At 39.6% G+C, this 21,747-nt stretch overlaps 10 protein-coding genes across 10 annotated transcripts; 5 read left to right on the top strand and 5 right to left on the bottom strand.

Moving 5' to 3' along the window:
• The first annotated feature begins 539 nt into the window (after positions 1–539).
• LOC149702155 (uncharacterized) lies at positions 540–2,236 on the top strand. Its single transcript, XM_089867073.1, has 4 exons — positions 540–1,301; positions 1,390–1,548; positions 1,596–1,830; positions 1,915–2,236. Exons 1-4 carry the CDS (start codon positions 674–676, stop codon positions 2,234–2,236), a joined length of 1,344 nt encoding a protein of 447 aa, XP_089723199.1. The 5' UTR covers positions 540–673.
• Positions 2,237–2,295: 59 nt separating this feature from the next.
• Positions 2,296–3,508, bottom strand: LOC149702156 (uncharacterized). The gene is made up of 2 exons (XM_089865961.1): positions 3,202–3,508; positions 2,296–3,127 (listed from the first exon to the last, which is right to left on the bottom strand). Exons 1-2 carry the CDS (start codon positions 3,459–3,461, stop codon positions 2,764–2,766), a joined length of 624 nt encoding a protein of 207 aa, XP_089722087.1. The 5' UTR covers positions 3,462–3,508; the 3' UTR covers positions 2,296–2,763.
• On the bottom strand, positions 3,469–4,694 carry LOC149702157 (uncharacterized). Its single transcript, XM_089865960.1, has 5 exons — positions 4,503–4,694; positions 4,345–4,411; positions 4,105–4,269; positions 3,906–4,041; positions 3,469–3,791 (listed from the first exon to the last, which is right to left on the bottom strand). The coding sequence occupies exons 1-5, from the start codon at positions 4,562–4,564 to the stop codon at positions 3,541–3,543; spliced, it is 681 nt and encodes a 226-aa protein (XP_089722086.1). The 5' UTR covers positions 4,565–4,694; the 3' UTR covers positions 3,469–3,540.
• Positions 4,695–4,703: 9 nt separating this feature from the next.
• On the bottom strand, positions 4,704–7,194 carry LOC149702158 (translational regulator orb2-like). The gene is made up of 7 exons (XM_089865959.1): positions 6,644–7,194; positions 6,413–6,586; positions 6,289–6,348; positions 6,086–6,204; positions 5,914–6,028; positions 5,643–5,815; positions 4,704–5,574 (listed from the first exon to the last, which is right to left on the bottom strand). The coding sequence occupies exons 1-7, from the start codon at positions 6,675–6,677 to the stop codon at positions 5,365–5,367; spliced, it is 885 nt and encodes a 294-aa protein (XP_089722085.1). The 5' UTR covers positions 6,678–7,194; the 3' UTR covers positions 4,704–5,364.
• A 133-nt stretch (positions 7,195–7,327) lies between these two features.
• On the bottom strand, positions 7,328–9,145 carry LOC149702159 (uncharacterized). Its single transcript, XM_089865958.1, has 2 exons — positions 8,983–9,145; positions 7,328–8,745 (listed from the first exon to the last, which is right to left on the bottom strand). The coding sequence occupies exons 1-2, from the start codon at positions 9,061–9,063 to the stop codon at positions 7,474–7,476; spliced, it is 1,353 nt and encodes a 450-aa protein (XP_089722084.1). The 5' UTR covers positions 9,064–9,145; the 3' UTR covers positions 7,328–7,473.
• Positions 9,146–10,156: 1,011 nt separating this feature from the next.
• Positions 10,157–12,226, top strand: LOC149702160 (ras-related protein M-Ras-like). Its single transcript, XM_089865962.1, has 5 exons — positions 10,157–10,340; positions 11,001–11,154; positions 11,223–11,322; positions 11,398–11,477; positions 11,542–12,226. Exons 1-5 carry the CDS (start codon positions 10,157–10,159, stop codon positions 11,615–11,617), a joined length of 594 nt encoding a protein of 197 aa, XP_089722088.1. The 3' UTR covers positions 11,618–12,226.
• Positions 12,227–12,682: 456 nt separating this feature from the next.
• Positions 12,683–14,694, bottom strand: LOC149702161 (26S proteasome regulatory subunit 8). The gene is made up of 6 exons (XM_089865965.1): positions 14,492–14,694; positions 14,205–14,282; positions 14,050–14,119; positions 13,605–13,990; positions 13,372–13,535; positions 12,683–13,255 (listed from the first exon to the last, which is right to left on the bottom strand). The coding sequence occupies exons 1-6, from the start codon at positions 14,513–14,515 to the stop codon at positions 12,751–12,753; spliced, it is 1,227 nt and encodes a 408-aa protein (XP_089722091.1). The 5' UTR covers positions 14,516–14,694; the 3' UTR covers positions 12,683–12,750.
• A 474-nt stretch (positions 14,695–15,168) lies between these two features.
• Positions 15,169–16,718, top strand: LOC149702162 (glucose dehydrogenase [FAD, quinone]-like). Its single transcript, XM_089867074.1, has 3 exons — positions 15,169–16,238; positions 16,302–16,497; positions 16,558–16,718. Exons 1-3 carry the CDS (start codon positions 15,951–15,953, stop codon positions 16,716–16,718), a joined length of 645 nt encoding a protein of 214 aa, XP_089723200.1. The 5' UTR covers positions 15,169–15,950.
• A 156-nt stretch (positions 16,719–16,874) lies between these two features.
• On the top strand, positions 16,875–18,323 carry LOC149702163 (choline dehydrogenase, mitochondrial-like). Its single transcript, XM_089867075.1, has 6 exons — positions 16,875–16,943; positions 16,983–17,168; positions 17,236–17,538; positions 17,598–17,778; positions 17,851–18,070; positions 18,135–18,323. Exons 1-6 carry the CDS (start codon positions 16,875–16,877, stop codon positions 18,283–18,285), a joined length of 1,110 nt encoding a protein of 369 aa, XP_089723201.1. The 3' UTR covers positions 18,286–18,323.
• A 241-nt stretch (positions 18,324–18,564) lies between these two features.
• Positions 18,565–20,866, top strand: LOC149702164 (glucose dehydrogenase [FAD, quinone]-like). The gene is made up of 6 exons (XM_089867076.1): positions 18,565–19,132; positions 19,581–19,738; positions 19,801–20,106; positions 20,166–20,346; positions 20,408–20,627; positions 20,692–20,866. Exons 1-6 carry the CDS (start codon positions 18,565–18,567, stop codon positions 20,831–20,833), a joined length of 1,575 nt encoding a protein of 524 aa, XP_089723202.1. The 3' UTR covers positions 20,834–20,866.
• Positions 20,867–21,747: the final 881 nt, after the last annotated feature.

Below are 21,747 nucleotides of genomic sequence, written 5' to 3' on the forward strand. Positions count from 1 at the left end.
AAGCTGGTGGTGGTATAGTAGTGGGGGGAATAGCCGAAGAGCTCGGACTAAGGTTCCCCGTTTATTCTCCTATTTTAATAACCTCTAAGATTGCGCGGTATAAAGAGCTACAGCTTGGCGGTACGGTAATAAGTTCCTATTGGACATTGTCCAGCGTATTGACCGTTAAAAGTTGCACGCGCTAGTCAAAACAATCGTTTTCGATGACTAAGAAGACCTTGACTCGCGCTACCGTTCTTCATTACCATCCAACCTCTCATTGGTCAAGACGTACGTACTCTTTACCATTCCCATACAGACTTTCACGGTGGAATCTTTCAACTGTCTTCAAGATTTCGTAAGTATATTTACCATGTTATTTATCTTTGAAAAAGTTTTTAAGAAAGCTAGTACAGTGATCCTTGTTTGACATTTAAAAGGTAGTCGTGGATCGATATGGTTTTTTAAACGGCGGGTTAGCCTTAGCGAACCTCCCGGTTGAATGCCACGGTCACCGTTGTTTAGATATATCGACTGCGTTTGAATTCAGAGGGCTTTGTAAAACTCGAGCGCGTTTTAGGAACCATGATCCCTATTTTGGACAAGACGTAGGCGACCTTCAAACCTCTTCCTACAAGGTCATGAAGGCTTTATTTTCGCGAAAGCCCGACAGCTAAAGCTACGTCTTTCCGAAATGTCCACCGTTCCTCTAATATCGGGGGGAAAACGCAAACCGCCCAAAACGCCATCCCCACCGAACGTCATCAGGGGTGAAGAACACTTGACCCTACAAGATGGCGACGCTCTTTTTGACGCCAGTTCCAGCGACAGTATAAAAGCGTGGGGTGAAGCCGAATTCAGCTCGGACATTGGTTCACCCAGCGGGTGCAGTACAAACAGCGACACTTTTTACTTGCGAACACCCGGGTTCGAACACCACGGACACGCGTTTCAATCAGTGACGGGGCTATTAGCACCCATCGACCCAGTTAGTGACGGAGTGAGGTTAAAGGTGAAAGACGCGAAGCCCAGTTCGCGTCCGGGTTCGCGACCGGGTTCCGGTAAGAAAAGTGACCAATCGAAATCAAAAACTAGCTCGGACGTCAACGTTAAGTTATTCAGAACTAACAGTACTGATGACGTGTTAAGTACGTCGAAGCAACCCAATGACACTAAGGTATTAAATGAGAAATCGCACTCGAGCGCTAGTAAAGTGTCGTGTAAGAAAAAGAAAGCTAATAGTTCAACGGATAAACTGATTTGCGTTAATGATATCGGTTGTTTGAAAGATCCCGCCGTTCCTAAGATTAAAGCCAAGAAAGGTAAGCCGACTAGATACTCTCGAATAAGCTTAGACTTAAATTAAATGATTAGAAAGATATCGAATCAGTTTCAATGACGACATTTCAGAGCCCCTACCAATGAAACTTCGAGCCCTGCCGCTATCGTTTTGGCAACAACCGAATCAGGCTAGCGAATTTTCGCCGGCCCAATGCGCCGTACCATTATTACCACCGTTATTTAAAGCAGACTCTCACAACGAAGTAACTGGTAATGCGTCCCAAAAGTAATTAGCCTCAACGCCCTCAATTAACCCGCGATAAAATTTCTTTAAGATATTCGACCCGTCACTCCGGAAAACAAGACATCCGATTACAATCAGTCATTCGGCCGCGCTCCCGATGGCAGCGCTTCAAGTACAAGATCGCACGTGACGGAGGCGGGGACCGACCCCAGCAGTTCCGGTTTAAAATCAAGTAGTCGCGTCATTAAAATAAGCAACACTGATCTATTGATGAAATTATTCGATGGACTCGAGGAACAGAAGCCTTGCATCGTTAGAAGGGGCAGGTTAGTATCGGATCACATTTATAACCGGACATCGGTCCCTTATCAAACGAAAGACCAACGTTCCGTTTTACGTATTCTTTACAGACCTAAGAAAGAGACCCCCGTACTTCACCGCAAAGTGACGCGGGGTGAGGACCCGTGTTTCGGGAGCACGGCGACCGAAGGATTGCTTCCGCTTCTGAGTGGAATGCCCGAGAACAGGGCGTCGGCTTTGGTCGGAGCCAGCGGAAGCGGGCCGGTCTTCAAACCTAATAATTTAACGAGTATATCCGTCAATAGAGACGGGTCACAAACGGTGACAATATTGTCCGTGAAAGACGGAGACAATAACGTCGTTTCACTACCCGCCTTGTCACTCGAGAATAATTACTCTCAAATGCTGTCCGAGCTGGTCGTCAAGCTATAAAGTATTAAGCAAAAATTAAGGACAAACAAACATATTTGAATATAAAACTTTATATTCGTAATATTGTTTTAAATTCCGTGATAGTTTTCAAAAATGACTATTAACGTTACTATCTTGGTAACGATATTTAGTCAAATTAAAGTTTGAGGGAAGCGAAACGCCTTTTTTGGCAGAAATGTGATATACAGAGTGTTAATAATAATATATATCTAACGCTATAGAATCTACAAATGCATTCCGCACCATTATTAATAATTCGTGTTATTTCAAATGTTTAAATTACAACTCGGTCTTTCATCTATACGCGTTTGATAAGCGAATAGAAATAGAGAAGGCAATTGAAATTAATTATGTAAAATCGGTCTGAATTTCATAGATTATCGCGCTATGAAAATACACGATCGAATTATTAAAAATTTAAATATTGTCTCTTAATTTGAATTAATTTAATGTAAGCCTAATTATTTTTAAGTTAATTACTAATCCACGTAATAAATTTAAAAGAATTAAAAAATAAATAAATTGGTTCAGCGTAAAAATTGAACTTTGGGTGGCAACCAAAATATCTTCCTATCCATCATATCCTCGGTGTAGGAACACTTCCGGTTCCCAACAATTTTCTTTGAACTCACGTGAACCTCCTTCTTTTTGTTACTAATTACGTGATTGGTCAATTCTAAACGCAGAAATCCGTAAGAAATTTCGAAAATAAGCGCGATAAAGGACACCAAAATTCCCACGGCCAAAATGACAAATGTCCCGATGACGTCACGAAGAGTAATGGCGGATAACTCTTCCGATACGGGTTCGACCCATAAGAAACGTTTAACGAAGAAATCGATTTGTTGCATTAGAAGGTGAAAGGAATTGCACTCCATTTTCAACAGTAATCTGCATACGGGAGAAATATTGAGGTATTTAGGCGTGCTGGGGTCCGTTTTAGTTAGAGCCAAGTTCGCACTCACAGAGTTTTAACGGATTCTTGTACTTCAAAGGAGGCGTTCCGACTAATGGGAAAAATAAAGTCGGTCTTGACTATAGGTTTTTTTGAGAAATACAAATCTAGTCTCGTTTCGTCGTCTTCTTGAATGGCCATACTGATAAGTTGCTTCCAAATAAACAGGTTTGAGAGCATCAAAATTTCGTGATTGTTATTCCTTATATACAACTCGGCGTCAATGGCTTCCGTTATGTCGAAAAAACCCCTTTTATCCTCAGCCATCATGCTCGAGACGATAGTTTTGTATACATCATTTTCATCTTGCTAATTTACAAAAAAAGAAAAGACCCGTGAAACTCTAGCTTCAATTATTGTCGAAACTTTTGTTACGTGCCACCATCTTGAAGTAATTAAACTCGAGACTGGCGTGGATCGATCGCAATTTTGGAATGTCTTGGCTTTTTATGTCGCCAATGTCGTCCAATTTATCGTAAACGATGAATGAAAAATCGGCGTTTAAAATACCGCGAAGAAACGTCGCGAAGATGAACAGATAAACGAACCAAATTGATAAAACTAAGCGAGATGAACTCTGACTTGGTACGATGGGAATGGCTGAAAACGAACGAAAAAATATTTAACAAAGTGTAGGCGAGCTTTTCATTTTGAACTAAAAGGTAATGTTTTTGGAGTTTGGACTCTACTCAACGTTTATTGCGCTCAACTAACCTTGAATAAAAATTGGATAAGCGGTTCTCCAAAGTGACTGATTGAATACACGTAGTATTTCTGACCGTTTAGGTTTGGAAGCCAATGTTAAAAAGCTGGCCACAAACAAAAACGAAGCGACGAAACAGAGAAAAACCTAAATTTTATACATAGTCAACTATTTTAAGGAATTTAAGAATGAAGAGCGGGCTGTACAGACCGTGAGATCGCAAACAATGAGGCTGGAATATCCAGTGTTTATCATTTTTTGGGGAGGACCGGATATGACGAAGCTATCGCTGGATTCGAAGATTGGCGACGGAAAATAACAAGTCGTCTCTTCAAATCGACGGATGTCGTACGGAATAAATATACAATCGTGATCCTAATAAGGCGTTTCATTCAGTCTCGAATTATTCAGAATTTTCAATTAAACCCATTATTGTATTAGTATACTAACGCCGGGTACAGCGACGTGACCGTGCAATTCCGTCACGTCTCCAAAATCCACGGGAAGAAAGTGGCTTCTGACGACATAATAGAGAAAGGACAACTTAGTCTTTGCAATGGGGTGCGGTAGTGTCTAATTCTTTCATCCGGCCCAGCGTGTCTACTTACGTGGCGTTCAAACTAACTTTAAAGTATCGAGCAAATTCCTCAAACAAGGAACCTATAATCATTTCCTTCGTCTCCTAAGGAAACGGAAATGAAAATAAATATTTCTAACAATTGATGGCCGCATATTAACATTGGCTGAAACGAACCTCGACAAAGCCTATTGTTATATTCATTTTTTCGAGATCCTATCTTTAGACAAGCCGCGGAATGACCGACTGCGATAACACGTACAGTAACGCGAATAAAGGCTTAAAACCCAGCAGATTAGTTTCGAAATGAATGACCGTTCCGAGGGAGCTTTCGTTTAGAGCTATATTTAAATAAACACCGTAGAAACGACCCCCCCCCCCTCCACTCTTTCGCATCTATCGGCATTTCTTACAAGCATTTGTACTTAACGCCATTGAGTATAATACATTACGACTCCAGCAAAACACCGGAAAACGCCAAAGAAAACTAAGAATGTACAGTTTTCCATTGGCATTTTCCGCGAAAGTACTTTTATGGCGTCAGAGGGAACGTACTTAATTACAAGCGCTTTTTACATTGCCGCCGCTAGTTGATATGTCCTGACAGATTGTTAAAAGTCCATTTTTAATTAAATGTGTTTGCCTAATAAAATAATCCGCTGTTTAAGAGACTTTTTTTCGATCAGTGTATGTTTTATTTCTAAAATTTATTTTTCAATTTCTTACCTAAAAAGCGATGTAGGTAGTGTACATCGTTCGTAACGCGTAATTCGGGTCTAAACACCAGCCTTAATTGTCATAATTTACACTCGCTTTAATAATTTTCAATTTAAAAATTAAACTAATCAACTAGGAAACTAATCTCTATCAGTTTCCGGAATGGTAGTTGTCCGTCAGTCACTCGGTCTCATAAACGAAATATGTTGATTGTACTGATCTTCCTCGACGTGTTCGGGAACTAAACTCCAACATTGAACGCAGAAGTACTTGAGACATTGCGAATTCGTGCAAAAAATCGTAGCGTAATTAGAACCGAGTCCAAAGTTGTCGACGTAACAGAAGTCGCAATTCTGATCCTTTCGAAAGAATGGAGTTATCACCACCTAGAGGGAAATGGGGCTAATTAATTATAGAGGGGTTGACAATGACGTTATTGCCGTTTCTAATTTACGGGGTTTCTTAGGTCGGGTATCTTGAGACGCGTCGCTGCTAAAGCCTTCATTTGACTTTGGTAATCGTAAAAGGCCACAACAGCCGTTCCCTTCGGGTAATTATTTTCGTCGGTGTTCAGGGAAGCGTAGCTAACACCGCCGAATTCGGCCGTCATGTGTGAACCCAAATCAACTGTTCACGAAAAATGTCATCGGAATCGTTACAAGGATCTTCAATCTAAGATTGAAGTCCCCCCCCCCATCTTTGTCACCGATCGAGTAATTGTTTACCAGCTGTGTAATGACATGGTAGATTACTAATATAGACGCTTCTTCGTTCCTCAATTCGCGTATTCGTTTTAAACGTGCATTGATTATCTCGTAGCCTCCACGCTCGAAACTTAATCTAAATTAACGTAATTAATTACAGGACGGCGTCTAAGACTCGTTACTTCAAACTTACGGTAATGAAAGTATTGTCCGATTTGATTCGAAATTGCAACCGATCTTCTTCGTTAATTTGACTAATTTCGACCAAATCGTGGACAGAACGCGCTTCGCTAAACGTCACGAATGCGTTTCCTAACGCGAAAAAATTAATTAATGGTCTTAATTAGAACTGAACTGAACTAAGCGGCTTAATTAGCGTGTAAAAAGGCATTTTACGTTTCTCATTGAATTTGATCGAATACGGACCGAACTCTTTGAGTTTCGATAGAATTAAATCTGAACGCGGCGAAACAATTAAAATTACTTTAATTAAATAGATAAATAAATGACTGCCGATTACCTAAATTGTGATTGAATGGCAGATCTTCGAAATAAACCGTCTTTGAGTAGATTTCCTCTTTAGTGGGCGGTTTGGGATAATTAGTAATTAAGGTCAGAGCTTGAGGCCTAACAGGACCCGCGGGGATTTTAACACCATCCGAGTCAAATCTACACAATTCTTCCAGAAATCTTTCTGCAAATTGAACATTTCGATAAACGGGTGAAGTTGTACTGAATCTCGATTAATTACCGTAACGTTCAAGTATTTCTTTTATGGGACACATTTTGACGCGACTAGAAAACCTTAAGGATGATATCTTGTATCTCACGAAGTTGGTGATTAACTAACGCTTATGAATGACCGGCTACGAAAAAAGTCAGCCTTTGAATAAAGTCAAAACATACCCCTTGAATATTTTAGAAGACATTTTAGTAAATTTTTTATGGACGCCATCTTGTTAGGCTTGTCAACCCGAAAAAAATGTCAACTATACAATAGGACGCGTAATAATTTAGTTGTTTTTTGGCCTAATTGCTGTGACGTACAAACGATTTCAATTAATATACTTTACAAAGAAATAGGCACACTGTGATACTGTAGGTCATACTTTATATTTTGGAAAAATGAACAGCCGCCGTATTCTGCAGTAATATTATATTTAATAGACTTTTCACGGAAGTGGATAAAAATTTGAAAGCGCAGTTGAGTTGTTCGATATTCCCGTCTATACCGCGTGTTTTTGTTTGTAATTGGGTGTTTCAACAAGATTGGTCAGCGGGTTCCCCTTGACCACGTCACATGGAAGAAGCTACCGAAAAGCGTCACTGATTTGTCTATAACTTCTACGTATTGTTTGTTAATTGAATTTCCTTTCGTAACAACCACGACGGTAACCTTTGAAATATTATTCGAAAGAAATATATAGAGACGCAATTGCAACGATGTATATAATATATTTATTTATTAGCAAAATTCAATTTCGTAAGTTATTTATTAAAAATATAAAGGTTAAAAATTATTTCTTTCGGTTAAGACACGACTGAAGATAAATAATGTATTGGACAAAGATAAAATAAAGTTTATTTAATACACTTCAAATAGACACTTTTCCGCGATTTTGATCCGCAATTTGATTTGATTTCCTTCACAGAGATATATTCTTTGTCGTATAAAAAGCTGGCAGGAAGATTTTGCCAACTGAATCGTTCTTCTTTCTCATTCGCCGAGTAATTGTCTTTGGAATTGTAACCGGAATCTTTTAAATCTGAAGATTTCTCAGTGGCGTTCGAGACACTTCGCGACTTCAAATTCGTTTCGTTTGACGAGTTTGACTTAAAAGTCTTGACCTTCGACGACGATTTTCTAGCTTTGACCTTACCGCGGGGGTTCGAGATTGGATCTTTGACCTTTACCTCTAGTTCCGAATTGGAATTTTTGCAACTTTCAAATAAACGAGGGTACATTTTCTTGGGTCCTAGATTTAAAGCGCTAACAATGTCAATAGGTTTCGGGGGCGAGTCGTCAACAACTTCCTTCTCGGGACTTGGAGATATTAGCTTAATACAAGAAGACGAAAAATCAAGGGACGGTGAATCAAGACCGAGCTTGCCTCTCTTAGGGCCGCTCTCCAAAACGTTATTGGAGTCGAAATTGTCTCTTTTAGTTCTTGGCGGACAATTATTGATGTTGTCGTTCTTAAGTGGCGAAATGTTACTAATATCTCTAGAATTTCCCTTCATTGGAGATGACGATTTAAAATTATTTTCATCACCATTTTTTGATGACCAACGGCTAGTTTCGAGGTTCTCCTTACAAGATGACTTCGAGTCAGCCTCGATAATTTCTCTCGATTTAATATTAGGCTCGCGTTTCGGTGACGCGTTACAGTCATGGTTATTTATCGGTGACGAGGCAGCGCCATTTTGAGTATCATTTGACGAGTTAGAGACGTCGTTATGGCTGCTCAGCGGGTAAGAGTTGAAGATTTTAATTTGGCCGGCTGTCAGTATTAAATCGAGCTCTTTTAACTGGCAATCGTTTAAAATGCCGCCTTTAGCGACATGACGCGTGACGTCATCGATTCTTTTAATTACTACGCTACAAGGTTTAACTTTGGGCGTTTTGGATTTTTCGAAAACGTAAATATCGCCAATTTCAAATTTTCCGGCTTTTTTACATTCTATGGAAACCGTTCCGAAATTAACTATAATATCATCCTCGGTCTCAATGGAGGTGTATTTTTCTTCAATTTCAACTATTCTATCGGCAAATTTTGAGATAGTTTGGGAAAGTTTCCCGCCGAGACCATTCCCAAGCTCTTCCTCGGGGACACTCTTTAAAATTTGCGACACCTGTAATTTATAAGTCGAAATTCCAGGACCACCGTATTTAAGTGTAAAAGGGCAGACAAAAATTGCGACTCTAACTTAATTAACTAAAAAAATAGCGCGTAATGTTCGCAACCATGGGTCAATTTGAGCTAAACTGCCGAAAATGCAAGCGCAACTTTCCGTTAAAACAGTTTAAGGTAATAAATAAAGGATTGTGGCCAAGAAACGCGCAAAAATTAAGGCAAATAATTAACTCACCGTGCTTGGATTCATTACTTGTAGATCTACATCTTTAGCACGTTTAATAACAGGTTTTTTAACGCTTTTATTTCGGTTCATATCGCTCGCGATACCTTGATGGCTTTCCACAATTATGACACGAAACTTTCACATGAAAATCGCGTTTAAGTATTGAAAAATCACTAACAACAACACGTTAAATCGCGGTGGTTAAATTCGACAAGCACGTGGAAATTAAAGATACAAAAAACATGCCGCGCATTTGTATCGTCTGCTACAAGTTAACGATTCACTTCAGTTCTTTTAGTTTTAGTATTGTTTTAGCCCTGGTGCTTATCCCGGTCACCGAAAGGACATCCTGTCAAGTTAGTACCCCCTCTTTGGACACCGGAAATAGGGAATTTTTTTTAATAAACATTAATACAAGACCATATATGAGCGAGGCTTGGAAGTTGCGAAATCAAATTGGCCAAGCTATAAAGGTATATTTTTATTAAAATTATTTATCTTATAAGAAACACTCTTATGACCTTACCTAATTATATTATTCATCGCGGAGCTGGGTCTCTTTTCAAGTTAGCAACTTAGCAATAGGGCATGAACGCTAGCGGAAAACTCGCCTATAAGCCTTACCCAGTCATTAAAATAATTTTATCGTTGGACATTTACATTAATAATAATTTGCTGATAATTAGGCCTAATAAACATTAAGAAAATCCGGTCGTAAAATACACATTTAGACTTTGTTCCTCCGTTCCTCACATTCTATACTAAGTTTAACCAAGGCTTAATGAACATTCCTTAGTTGGAAGGAAGGCTGGGCCGGGGATCTTGTTTATTATTTGTTTTGAAATTAGAAATTGGCAAACAATCGGAACCGTATAAGGTTTTGCATTCGATAAGACACGGAAAGCGCCTACCTACATTACGAATAATTCATTTTTAACAGATTCTCGCGAAGTAGTTATGGTCTGCCCAATATTTTCAACTTTTATGCCTGGGAAAGCGGATTCCTAAGACGTAAATCTTCATGTTGGATCTTTCAAAGGAGTGTCAAGTAAACGCGGAACGTAATATATGCAAGGATGTTTCATAAAAAGTAACTAATATGAAGAAACCTCAGTGATTCTGAGTGAAAGAAAGAAAAGCTCCGTAGTAGAACTTTGAAGAATAGTTTGGTATAAAAGAAATCATGTCAAAACCTCCCAGTGATATTCCCACTTCGCGTCTCGTGGTTGTTGGAGATGGTGGTGTGGGAAAATCAGCTTTGACTATTCAGTTCTTCCAGAAATTGTTCGTAACTGATTACGATCCCACCATAGAAGATTCCTATATACAACACACTGAGATTGACGGGCAATGGTGTATTTTAGATGGTAACTTTCAATTAAAATGTCTTTTATGTTGTGGGAGGGGTATAAATTCCTTTTTACATTATGGGAGGGGCATAAATTGGGCGTTTACGTTGTGGGCGGGGCGTTCAATTGTTTGTTTGCATTGTGGGAGGGGCATAAATTGGGCGTTTACGTTGTGGGCGGGGCGTTTAATTGTTTGTTTGCATTGTGGGAGGGGCATAAATTGGGCGTTTACGTTGTGGGCGGGGCGTTTAATTGTTTGTTTGCATTGTGGGAGGGCATAAATTGGGCGTTTACGTTGTGGGCGAGGCGTTTAATTGTTTGTTTGCATTGTGGGAGGGGCATAAATTGGGCGTTTACGTTGTGGGAGGGGCGTTTAATTGCTTTGTTTGCATTGTGGGAGGGGCATAAATTGGGCGTTTACGTTGTGGGAGGGGCGTTAATTGCTTTGTTTACACTGTGGGAGGGGGCATAAATTTGGCGTTTACGTTGTGGGCGGGGCATAAATAATTCTTTTACGTTTTGGGAGGGGCATAAATAATTCGTTTACGTTGTGGGAGGGTCTTTATTGTTTTCATTGTGGGAGGGGCATAAATTTGGCGTTTACATTGAGGGAGGGGACTGTATACGGTTTTTTAAGTTGTGGGAGGGGCATTGACGACTATTTCTTTGTCAATGCAGTTTTAGACACAGCTGGTCAGGAAGAATTCAGCGCCATGCGCGAACAATATATGCGAAAAGGGGATGGTTTCTTATTAGTCTATAGCGTGACGAGTAAATCAAGCTTTGAAAATATCCACCATTTTTACACTCAAATTCTCAGAGTTAAAGACAGGTATGCCACCCCCCCCCCCCGGCGCCTGGGTAAAAATGAGTGTATCGTAACATTCAATTTCTATATAGAGATTCCTATCCAATGCTTTTGGTTGCCAATAAAATAGATCTCGTTCATCTAAGAATAGTTACCGAAGATATGGGTCGTGAGCTAGCGGCTCAGCTCAAAGTGAGCATTTTTCCACCATCAACCCCTTCCCCTCCCCCCAAACGCACACACTGAATTCTCCCGTGTTCGTAACAGATTTCTTACATTGAGACAAGTGCCAAAGATCCGCCTCTTAACGTGGACGCAGCTTTTCACGAAGTGGTTCGCATTATAAGGTATTTATTTAGTCGCGAATTAACTAAGATAACAAAATATTTAAATTGGCTTGAAATTGGTCAGAAATCAACCGCCATTGGTGGATAAAAAACGCAGAAGAGATTTATGGAAATCTTCGAAAAAATGTGTTCTGCTATAAAGTGAAATAACGCCCGCGCCTAAAATAACGTTAATAACAATTAAAAACCTTACCAAAGTGAAGAAAAAAATTGATCTAGACGCCGCCGCCGCGAAATAATCCTTATAATTATTTTTAATTAAATCCCCCCCCCCCACTGATATAGATCTCAATTCAATTAATTTTAATCATGATTAATTTCCTTTTGAAACTTTATAAAAGTTTTAGAAAAAAGAAAGGAAAAACTTTTTAATTCTTTTTTTTAAACAGTCTTTAAATTATTGACTTTAAAAATTAAATTAAAATAAAGTCGGATAATCTAAAAGTTAACTCTTTATCTGGCTGAAGTTTTTTAACTTTTTATTAATTAATTAATTAATTTGAAATAATTAATTATATTAACTAAAAGAAAAATTAGCTTTTGTTATCGCTTTAAAAATGCGCCAGTAAAAGGGGAGGGAGATAAGCCTAAAAAATGTGGAGGAAGTGAAATAATTTAAATAACTCCGCCTAGTTTATTTTTTAAGCTGAGTTTTAATCTTGGTGCAGCCATTCTACAATTTCAGGCCTTTCCTATCATTTGTTTTGTCAATTGTTGAAACTAATAAAATAATTTATGGGTTTCATAAATTCCGAGTCGCTTTTATTCCTAACGGACACTTAAGCTTATTTTACAGACACTTACCAAAACCTTTTAGGCCTATTTTAAATTCCTTAACAAACGCCCCCCCCCCCCCGACAACTTTGGCCTATTTTCATTTACTTAACAACCCCCCCCCCCCCCGACAGCTTTGGCCTATTTTTCATTATTCCTTAACAAAACCCGACAACTTTGGCCTATTTTTCATTATTCCTTAACAAAACCCGACAACTTTGGCCTATTTTTCATTATTCCTTAACAAAACCCGACAACTTTGGCCTATTTCTCATTATTCCTTAACAAAACCAGACAACTTTGGCCTATTTCTCATTATTCCTTAACAAAACCCGACAACTTTGGCCTATTTTAAATCCCCCCCCCCCTGGACAACTTTGGCCTATTTTTAATTATTACTGAAAAAGTTTAGAGACCTAAAAGTCTCCGAGTCTCAGAAATTCATTTAACATTTATTAAAAAGTACAATCCAAACATATTAATAATTAATTAGTCCCTATTATTTCCATAATTTCTTAATGGACATATTCTTCTCAGCATCCTTTTGCATGACTTTAGCTACGGCCATTTCAAAATCCTCTTGGGTGACGTGAACCCTTCTTTCTCTAAGAGCGTACATGCCAGCTTCGGTGCAGACCCCCTTGACCTCGGCTCCAGAAGCCCCGGGCATCATTTCCGCGATTTTCCTTAAGTTAATTCCACGGGTCAAGTTCATTTTCCTGGAATGGATCTTAAGAATGTCCAAACGAGCTTCCTCATTTGGTGGAGGGAACTCGATCTTTCTGTCAATGCGTCCTGGACGCAACAAAGCGGGGTCCAAGATATCAATCCTGTTTGTGGCCATGATGACCTTGATGTTTTTGGTGGCTTCAAATCCGTCTAGTTGGTTCAGTAACTCCAACATGGTCCTCTGGACTTCGGAATCTCCTCCTGATCCAGCGTCGATACGAGATGATCCAATTGAATCTATTTCATCCATAAAGATGATGGATGGAGCGTGCTCTCTGAAATTGTTAATTACAATTTGGTTGGCTTTGTTAGCCGATGTTCCTCGATGTTTTTGGGTAATAAATGGACTTCCCGGACTTCCCCGGACCTTTTAGGGAACTGATTATATTACCTAGCCATGACAAAGAGTTCCCTAACCATTCTGGATCCTTCACCAATGAATTTCTGAACTAATTCCGATCCAGAAACTCTAATAAAGGTGCAGTCCGTGTGATGGGCCACGGCTCTAGCTAGAAGAGTTTTACCAGTTCCCGGAGGTCCATACAGAAGAACACCCTTGAGATTCAAGAAACAACTTGTTGAAAATGCATGCTCGAAAAACCCTTTTTGATGAGAAGACTTTACTTTGGGTTGAGCAATTCCGAGGGCTTCAAAAAGCTCAGGATGTTTGACGGGAAGCTCAATGACTTCTTTGATTTCCTTGATTTGTTTATCAAGACCTCCCACCATTTCATAGGTTGAATCGGGTACTTTTTCAACCATCATCAAACTGACCAAAGGATCAACTTTGTTTGGGAGAATTTTATGAAGAGTGTAACTGTCATTACGTAGAGCAACTCTACTGTTAGCAGTCACGTCATTGATATCAATGTTTTTATCAATATCAACTACAAATTTGCCTTCTGGGTGAACTTTAACCAGGACTTTCTTTTTGTCCATGGGTTTAACAACTTCCCCCACGTAAGATCCCTGTTCTTGCAGGAGTTGCAGTTCCTCCCTTAGCATTCTCACTGAAAATTTCACGGTATTTCTATTTCAATGATCATTGCTGGGAAGAAAAATTAAATACCTTTGGCGTTCAGTTCATTTCTCTGAGCTTGGAGTCTTCTTAAATTCTGCGTTTTATCAGAGACCACGAGCTACGACCAATTTCAAACAATTAAACTTAAAAATTTATGATTTATCTTCCGTTAACCTAAAGTTTCTTTTAACAGAGTTAGATACCTGTAACTCCTCAATTTTCGTCACGTAATATTGCTTCAATCCATCGCCTTTCGATGGAGATTCTTCCCCCACCTCCATCTAAACATTTATATAGTTAATTACTAACTAAAATCGCGATTAAAATTTTCGAAAATGCATAGTGAATCTTAAGCCTTGGTCTAAACCCTACTGTCAAATCATAAAAACCGATTTACTTTTTACTACTTTTTATATAAATGGAATAAAGATGGCTTATAACAACCCAATTAGTCTTAATTATTAATTAATTAATTACGAGATTAGCTTACATGATCTTTATCCGAAGCTGTCATTTAAATTTTAGTATCGGTCGGCCCGAAAACAAAACCTTCCAAAATTCGTCTAGTCACTGTGCTGTTTCTTGAGTGTCATTGTCTATGGATGAAAAACACCACCAGGGGCCAACTCGGGGAGCCGAAGCAAGCAGGGCTGTTCATAGGCTAGACGACTACAGACTGGTGCAGAGGCTAGCGTAGACCGTATTTTTTTTTTTTTTTTAAAAAAAAGTCTCGTCAATTTGAAAAATGCCGATTTGGAAAAAATAATAATAAATTCTGGTCGATTTGAAAAAAAAAAAAATAAATAAAATAAAATTTGTTTGAGTTGAAAAAAAAAGAAAATCTGGTCGATTTGAAAAAAATAAAACAATAAATAAAATCTGATTGATTTGACAAAAAAAAAATCGGGTCAGTTTGAAATAAAAAAAAATTTGTTCAATTTGAAAAGTCGTAACAATTTTTTGATTTTACCTAAATTATTTTCAAAAATGTATTCATTTTACTTCTGATTTTACCCAAATAAATTTTTTAATTTTACCTAAATTGTTTTAAAAATACATTCATTTTACTTCTGATTTTACCTAAATTTCAAAAAAAAAAAGAGAAAAGATGTTAACACGCTACTAGCTTCAGCGGTAAACCCGTTTTTTCCAATGGCTAATACTGTAACTGCCGCTGACTACAAGTTCTATGAAACTTGACGCGGGTTGTTGAAATAAAAGTAGCCTAAGGATAGAGTGGAATTTGGGGCCTTGTTTAAACAAAGAGCTCGATCTTTCCCAGCTCTTCCCCCCCCCCCGTCTTTACACGCGGTGATCCTTTCTTTGTTGGTAAAAGAGGTCTGGCTATTATACTTGTTTGATTTCATTAACAAATCGCTTTGCAATGGATAACGAGTAAAGAGCGCTTGTTAGGCAATTGAAGCGTGGGATGGCCCCCCTCCCGTACTAGAAAAGTTTCCCCTAATCTCTTCGGCAAACAAAAGAAAAACCAGAGAATATAAAGATCCCCGCAGTTTCCTCTCTCACTCTCCGATGCCCCGGGGCAGGCTTCCTTACTAAGGAATAACTTTAGTTCGGGCACTAAGGTTGCAACGAATTTCCCTTCACTAATAAATTAAAAGAGATGGCCCAGCCAATTAACAATTAATCTAACCCGAGAAAGTCTTAGTTCTCGCTTTAATATTTACAATTTGCAAGAACAGTTCGAAATAGGATTTTATTTACTTATTGACATACTTACGCTTGTAAGCTTACGTAATAAAACCTGGTATAGTACATTGTACTCAATTTAATTACGCTTAAATGTACCTAATATCAATTAAATAAAATATTTAAAATTGCGGTCGAAATACCTTAATAACTTTAACCTTTATACTCAATTAATTTGAGAATCCGAGCTAGACTACATAAAACAATTACTCAGAATTAATTCGAACAATATTCAGTGTATGAAAATGAAGTGTATTCCGCTTGTTTTTGCCGCCTTGGTCCATTTTGTAAGGAGTAAAGATGACTACGATTATGTCATAGTCGGGGCTGGATCAGCCGGAGCCACTTTGGCCAGTAGGTTATCCGAGGACAGTGACGTCAACGTTTTACTTCTGGAGGTCGGACCAACACCTCCCAGCCTGACTGAAATCCCGCTTCTATTCAGCGATTTTCTAGAGAATACCAAACTTAATTGGAATTACACTACGGAGCCCCAAGAACGAGCTTGTCTCGGTTCTATTGATAATGTTTGTTTACGTTTTCATTTTTCGATCCATATTTAATAATAAATAGTAAACGCGTTCTTTCAGAGGTGTCCTTATTTGAGTGGACGCGTGGTGGGCGGTTGCAGTCAACATAACTACATGTTGTACGTTAGAGGGAGCAAAATAGATTACGACCTATGGGAAAGAGAACACGGGGCCGAAGGCTGGGGCTACGATGACGCATTACGTTACTTCAAGAAATCAGAAGGGGCCACCATAGATAATACCATTATTAACCCTAGTAAGCCTATAAATTGGCCTCTATCGTCTTAATTACTCGTTAAAATTCGAATGGTTTAAGGATACCACGGTAGATATGGTCCTCTGACGATATCAGTTACTGATTACGTCAGTAAACTTCGAGATGTCTATTTGGAAGCAGCCAAAGAATGCGGATATAACATTGTCGATTATAACGGCGCCATTCAAAAGGGTACTATACCACCATTTTACTTACCTTAAAACTTTATATAGGCATACATTTTCAAAAGTTGAGGCGCTATGCCATTTCATTCTACCTTTAATTAATATTAATTGTTTGTAAATACGTATAATGGGCATTTAGGATTTGGGATAACGCAATTACATACTCGTAATGGTTACCGATGCAGCACGGAAATGGCTTACTTAATGCCAGCTTATTTCAGGAGAAACTTGAATGTTATCACGGATGCCTTGGTGATAAAGGTAAGAACTTTTTGGCTCGCATAATCGCCACGATTAAAGAAACCCGCTTTCTCTAAGGTCAATTTAGTAAACAAGACGGCTATTGGTGTCACGTATCTTAAAGATGGCAAGTATTACCAAGTCAAGGCGAAGAGAGAAGTCATTTTGAGCGCGGGCGCCATCAGATCGCCCCAAATCTTGATGTTGTCCGGAATTGGTCCGAAAGAACACTTGAAGGAAATGAAGGTAAGTCACAAGGACTTGGCCCACCTAAGGATAGAGACGATAGAGCGGCTTGTTATACCTATTCTAGATCGAAGTGCTCCAAGACCTTCCTGTTGGTCAAAACCTCCAAGATCACGTGGCTTGTAACGGCCTTTATTTCGTATTGAACGACGCTGACCTACCAACTACCAATGACGTAACGAATTTGAGGGCCGAGGCAAAAAATCGCGTCTACGACCATCAGGTAAAACTAAAGGGAATTCTATCAACTTCCGTGGTTGAAGTCATGGGTTTCGTCAAGTCTCCGTACGAAACGATAGCCGGCGATTTCAACGATATTCAATACTTTATGGTTTCGTCTCTGGTAGAGCAAGGTGGAAACGAAAAGAAGGTGAGAGAAGCCGTCTGTAAACGTGACTCGACTATAGTGACGTTAAATTTTACTCGCAGGTGCACGAGTTCAAGGCCAACTTTAACGATAAAGAAACCTTCACCATCGTTCCATCCCTACTGCATCCAAAATCCAGAGGAAATCTCACTTTGAGGTCGAGAGACGCGCGTGATCAAGTCAACATCAACATGAACTATTTCACGGACAAAGACGGACACGATTTAAACGTCATGATTTACGGTATGAGTACCTACAACCTCAAAGTTTATAACACATTCCATTTAAAAATAATCAAATTATTTATTTGGTTAGCTCTGGAAGAAGCTACGAAGTTGGTCGCGTCCGAGGCATTTTCAAAATTTCTACCGAGATGGATTGGACCATTTCCGGGGTGCGAAAGGTACAGTATGTCCAGCAAAGCCTACTTGGAGTGTTTGGTTAGATCGCTGACGTTTTCGATCTCCCACGCTTCGGGGACGTGTAAAATGGGTCACCCTTCTGACCCGAGCACGGTCGTTGACCCCTCACTAAAGTAATTCGAACTCTACCTTGTTCAATTTGCTTCGAGATTGATTAAATACCTAATTGTATTATAGAGTGAAAGGTATCAGTAAACTAAGGGTTGTGGACGCCTCAGTTATGCCACGAATTATTTCGGGAAACACCAACTCGCCCACTATTATGATTGCCGAAAAAGCGGCGGACATTATCAAGGAAGAACGTCGATCAAAGTCAAGAATGTATTGAAATTTACGAATGTACTTTGAATTTGTTAGCATTCTGGTTTAGAAGAAGAATAAACATTTTACTAAATCGTTTTCTTGACTTGTAAAATTTATGAACTTTAGTACATTGTACCCCTATAAGTATAATAACAGTCAAAGATTAGTTGAGAAAATTTCAAATTTTATCACGTTTCTATCTCGGTCGAAATATTTTAGCTTAATGATTTTAATCTTCGGACTCATTTAATTTAAGAATTTGCGATAGACACCAAACCGCGACTAATCAGAATTTCATAAGAAAATGGTTTGTTGGATGAAAATGAAGTGTATCACGTTGCTTTTCGTTGCTTTGTTCCATTTGGGAAATTCGGAAATAAGTAAAGACGTTTACGATTATATCATAGTCGGGGCTGGGTCAGCCGGGTCCACTTTGGCTAACAGGTTAAGCGAGGACAGTGACGTTAACGTTTTACTTTTGGAGGCCGGACCACCACCTCCCAGATTGACTGAAATCCCGCTTCTATTCAGCGAATTTCTGGCGGGAACTAGAGTTAATTGGAATTACACTTTGGAGCCCCAAGAACACGCTTGTCTCGGTTCTATTGATAAAGTCCGTTTACCGTTTTCTCTTTACAACTTGAATCAAAATGTTCTGATGATCGCGTTATTTCAGAGTTGTCCTTACATCAGTGGACACGTGTTGGGCGGTTGCAGTCAACTTAACTTCATGTTGTACGTTAGAGGGAACAAACTAGATTACGACCTGTGGGAAAGAGAACACGGGGCCGAAGGCTGGGGCTACGATGACGCATTACGTTACTTCAAGAAATCAGAAGGGGTCACCATAGATAATACCATTATTGACCCTAGTAAGCTTATAAATTGGCCTCTATCGCGTTAATTATTCGTTAAAATTCTAACGTTTTACAGGATACCACGGCAAATATGGTCCTCTGACGATATCACTTACTGATTACGCCAGTAAGCTTCGAGATGTCTATTTGGAAGCCGCCAAAGAATGCGGATATAACATTGTCGATTATAACGGCGCCATTCAAAAGGGTACTAGACCGCCATTAATTAAGATCTTAGAGTAAAATTAAATTAATTAACAGAGGTATGTAGGATTTGGGATATCGCAATTACATACTCGTAATGGTTACCGATGTAGCGCCGAAATGGCTTACTTACAGTCAGCCTATTCCAGAAGAAACTTGAAAGTTATCACGGAAGCCTTGGTGATAAAGGTTAGAACTATTGGCTCGGACAACCAATCGCCACGATTAACGCAACCCTCTTTCTCTAAGGTGAATTTAGTAAACAAGATGGCGAGGGGCGTGACCTTCCTTAAGGATAATAAGTATTATCAAGTCAAGGCGAAGCGAGAGGTCATTTTGTGCGCGGGCGCTATCAGATCGCCCCAAATCTTGATGCTGTCCGGAATTGGTCCGAAAGAACACTTGATGGAAATGAGGGTAAGTGACCTTGATGTATTTAATCGCGCAAAGACATTGCTTTAACGTTAAAAATATCCTAGATCGAACTGGTTCAGGACCTTCCAGTCGGTCAAAACTTACAAGATCACGTGGGTTGTAATGGCCTTCAATACGAAGTCAAGAATTCCGGCCTACCAACAGTCCATAATATAGCAAATTGGAGGACTAAGCCGAAGACGAACAACTACCAACACCAGGCGAAACTACAGGGAATTCTATCGTCTAATGGCCTGGTTGAAGTCCTGGGTTTCATCAAGTCACCCTACGAAGAAACTCCCGGAGATTACAACGACATCGAATACTTTATCATTTCAACTCTGATAGCGCAAGGTGGAGCCAATAAAAAGGTGAGGAAACTCGTCCGTGGTTATCACTTGGCAAAAACGACGCTCAATTTTAATCGCAGGTTCAAGATTTAATGGACAGTTTAAACGGCAAAGAAACAGTCAGTATCATTCCAATTTTACTGCATCCAAAATCCAGAGGAAACCTGACTTTGAAGTCGAGACACGCTCAAGATCAAGTCAATATCAACATGAACTTTTTCACGGACAAGGACGGACACGATTTAAACGTCATGGTTTACGGTATAATTACAATCAAAGAGGTGGTTACGTTCCTTTCTAACGCGTATTTTTCTTTGGTTAGCTATGGAACAAGCTAAGAAACTCGTGGCGTCGAGGGCTTTTTCACAATTTGAACCGAAATGGGTTGGACCTTTCCCGGGTTGCGAAAATATTGGCATGTCCAGCAAAGGCTACTTGAAGTGTTTAGCCAAAACCTTGTCGTTTTCGATCTCCCACGCTTCGGGGACGTGTAAAATGGGTCACCCTTCTGACCCGAGTACAGTCGTTGATCCGTCACTAAAGTAATTTAAACCCTACCTAGTTCTATTTCCCTGCGAATTGATTAAATATCTAATTGTAATACAGAGTGAAAGGTATCAGAAAACTGAGGATTGTGGACGCCTCAGTTATGCCGCGAATTGTCTCGGGAAACACCAACTCGCCCACTATTATGATTGCCGAAAAAGCGGCGGACATTATCAAGGAAGAACGTCGAAGAATGCCTTGAAATTTATAAAAGCAATTTAAACATTAAATTTGTTTCCTTGACCCCCGCTGACCTTTATTCTCGGTTTAAGCTATATAATTATATTCGGTATTTTTAGAGCGGAAACCCTATAGCTTTATTCTTGGTTGAATGGAAGAGGAGAAGCCCCCCTTTTTCGATGTCATAGCGTTTTATTATGGAAGTGATATTCGGCGATATTCTTGCCTTTATAGATTTCCTTTTTCTCCCCGCGGCCCCCCCCCTAGCAAGGCTATACTTTAACGGTGATGACACCTTTCCTCCGAGCTTCACACCCCCCCCTCCCCCGGTTCCACCGCACCGTCCAAGCCATAATCGAAATAGTTTGCGCAAGAAATGATTCTCGACCAAAAGAGAGGAGACGAACGCGACGTTCGATACCGAATAAAAGAGACCCGTTCGGATTACCCCAAAAAAATCCTTGCATTGTTGTATATCGAGGTTTTGGAAGACAATGGGAGGGAAGTTGGTAACTAACACTGCGAAACAACGGATTAGGACAGTTCCGAATACGGGTTAATTGGTAAACTCTTTAGTGACCGCGTTGTTTTCCCGACTACCGAGAGATACAAATTAACCACTCACTCCGAATATGTCTCGTTTACTTGCCATAAGGCATCGAATATCCCAACCTTTGGCAAAAGGCGAATGAACATTCAGTCGGTACTCCCGTTGTAAAATTTGTCCAAATACTCCAACTAATCAACCTGCCATTGTCCAACTTCAACTTTTAACCTATGGTCATATTGGGCTGACCACGCAGGTCGGTCCCCGAATAGCCAAGTGACTAGTAAGAACGAGACTCGGGGGCTGTTGACTTATAAAATGGTATATGGCGAAACTGTCGCGATTACCAGCTCCGAGAAAGGATGAGTCGTTCGATAACTCCCTCTTCT

Source organism: Phalangium opilio, unplaced genomic scaffold, assembly GCF_054372755.1.
Source record: "Phalangium opilio isolate 3A_F unplaced genomic scaffold, DU_Popi_V2 ptg000017l_1, whole genome shotgun sequence".
In the NCBI taxonomy this organism is placed as follows: domain Eukaryota; kingdom Metazoa; phylum Arthropoda; class Arachnida; order Opiliones; family Phalangiidae; genus Phalangium; species Phalangium opilio.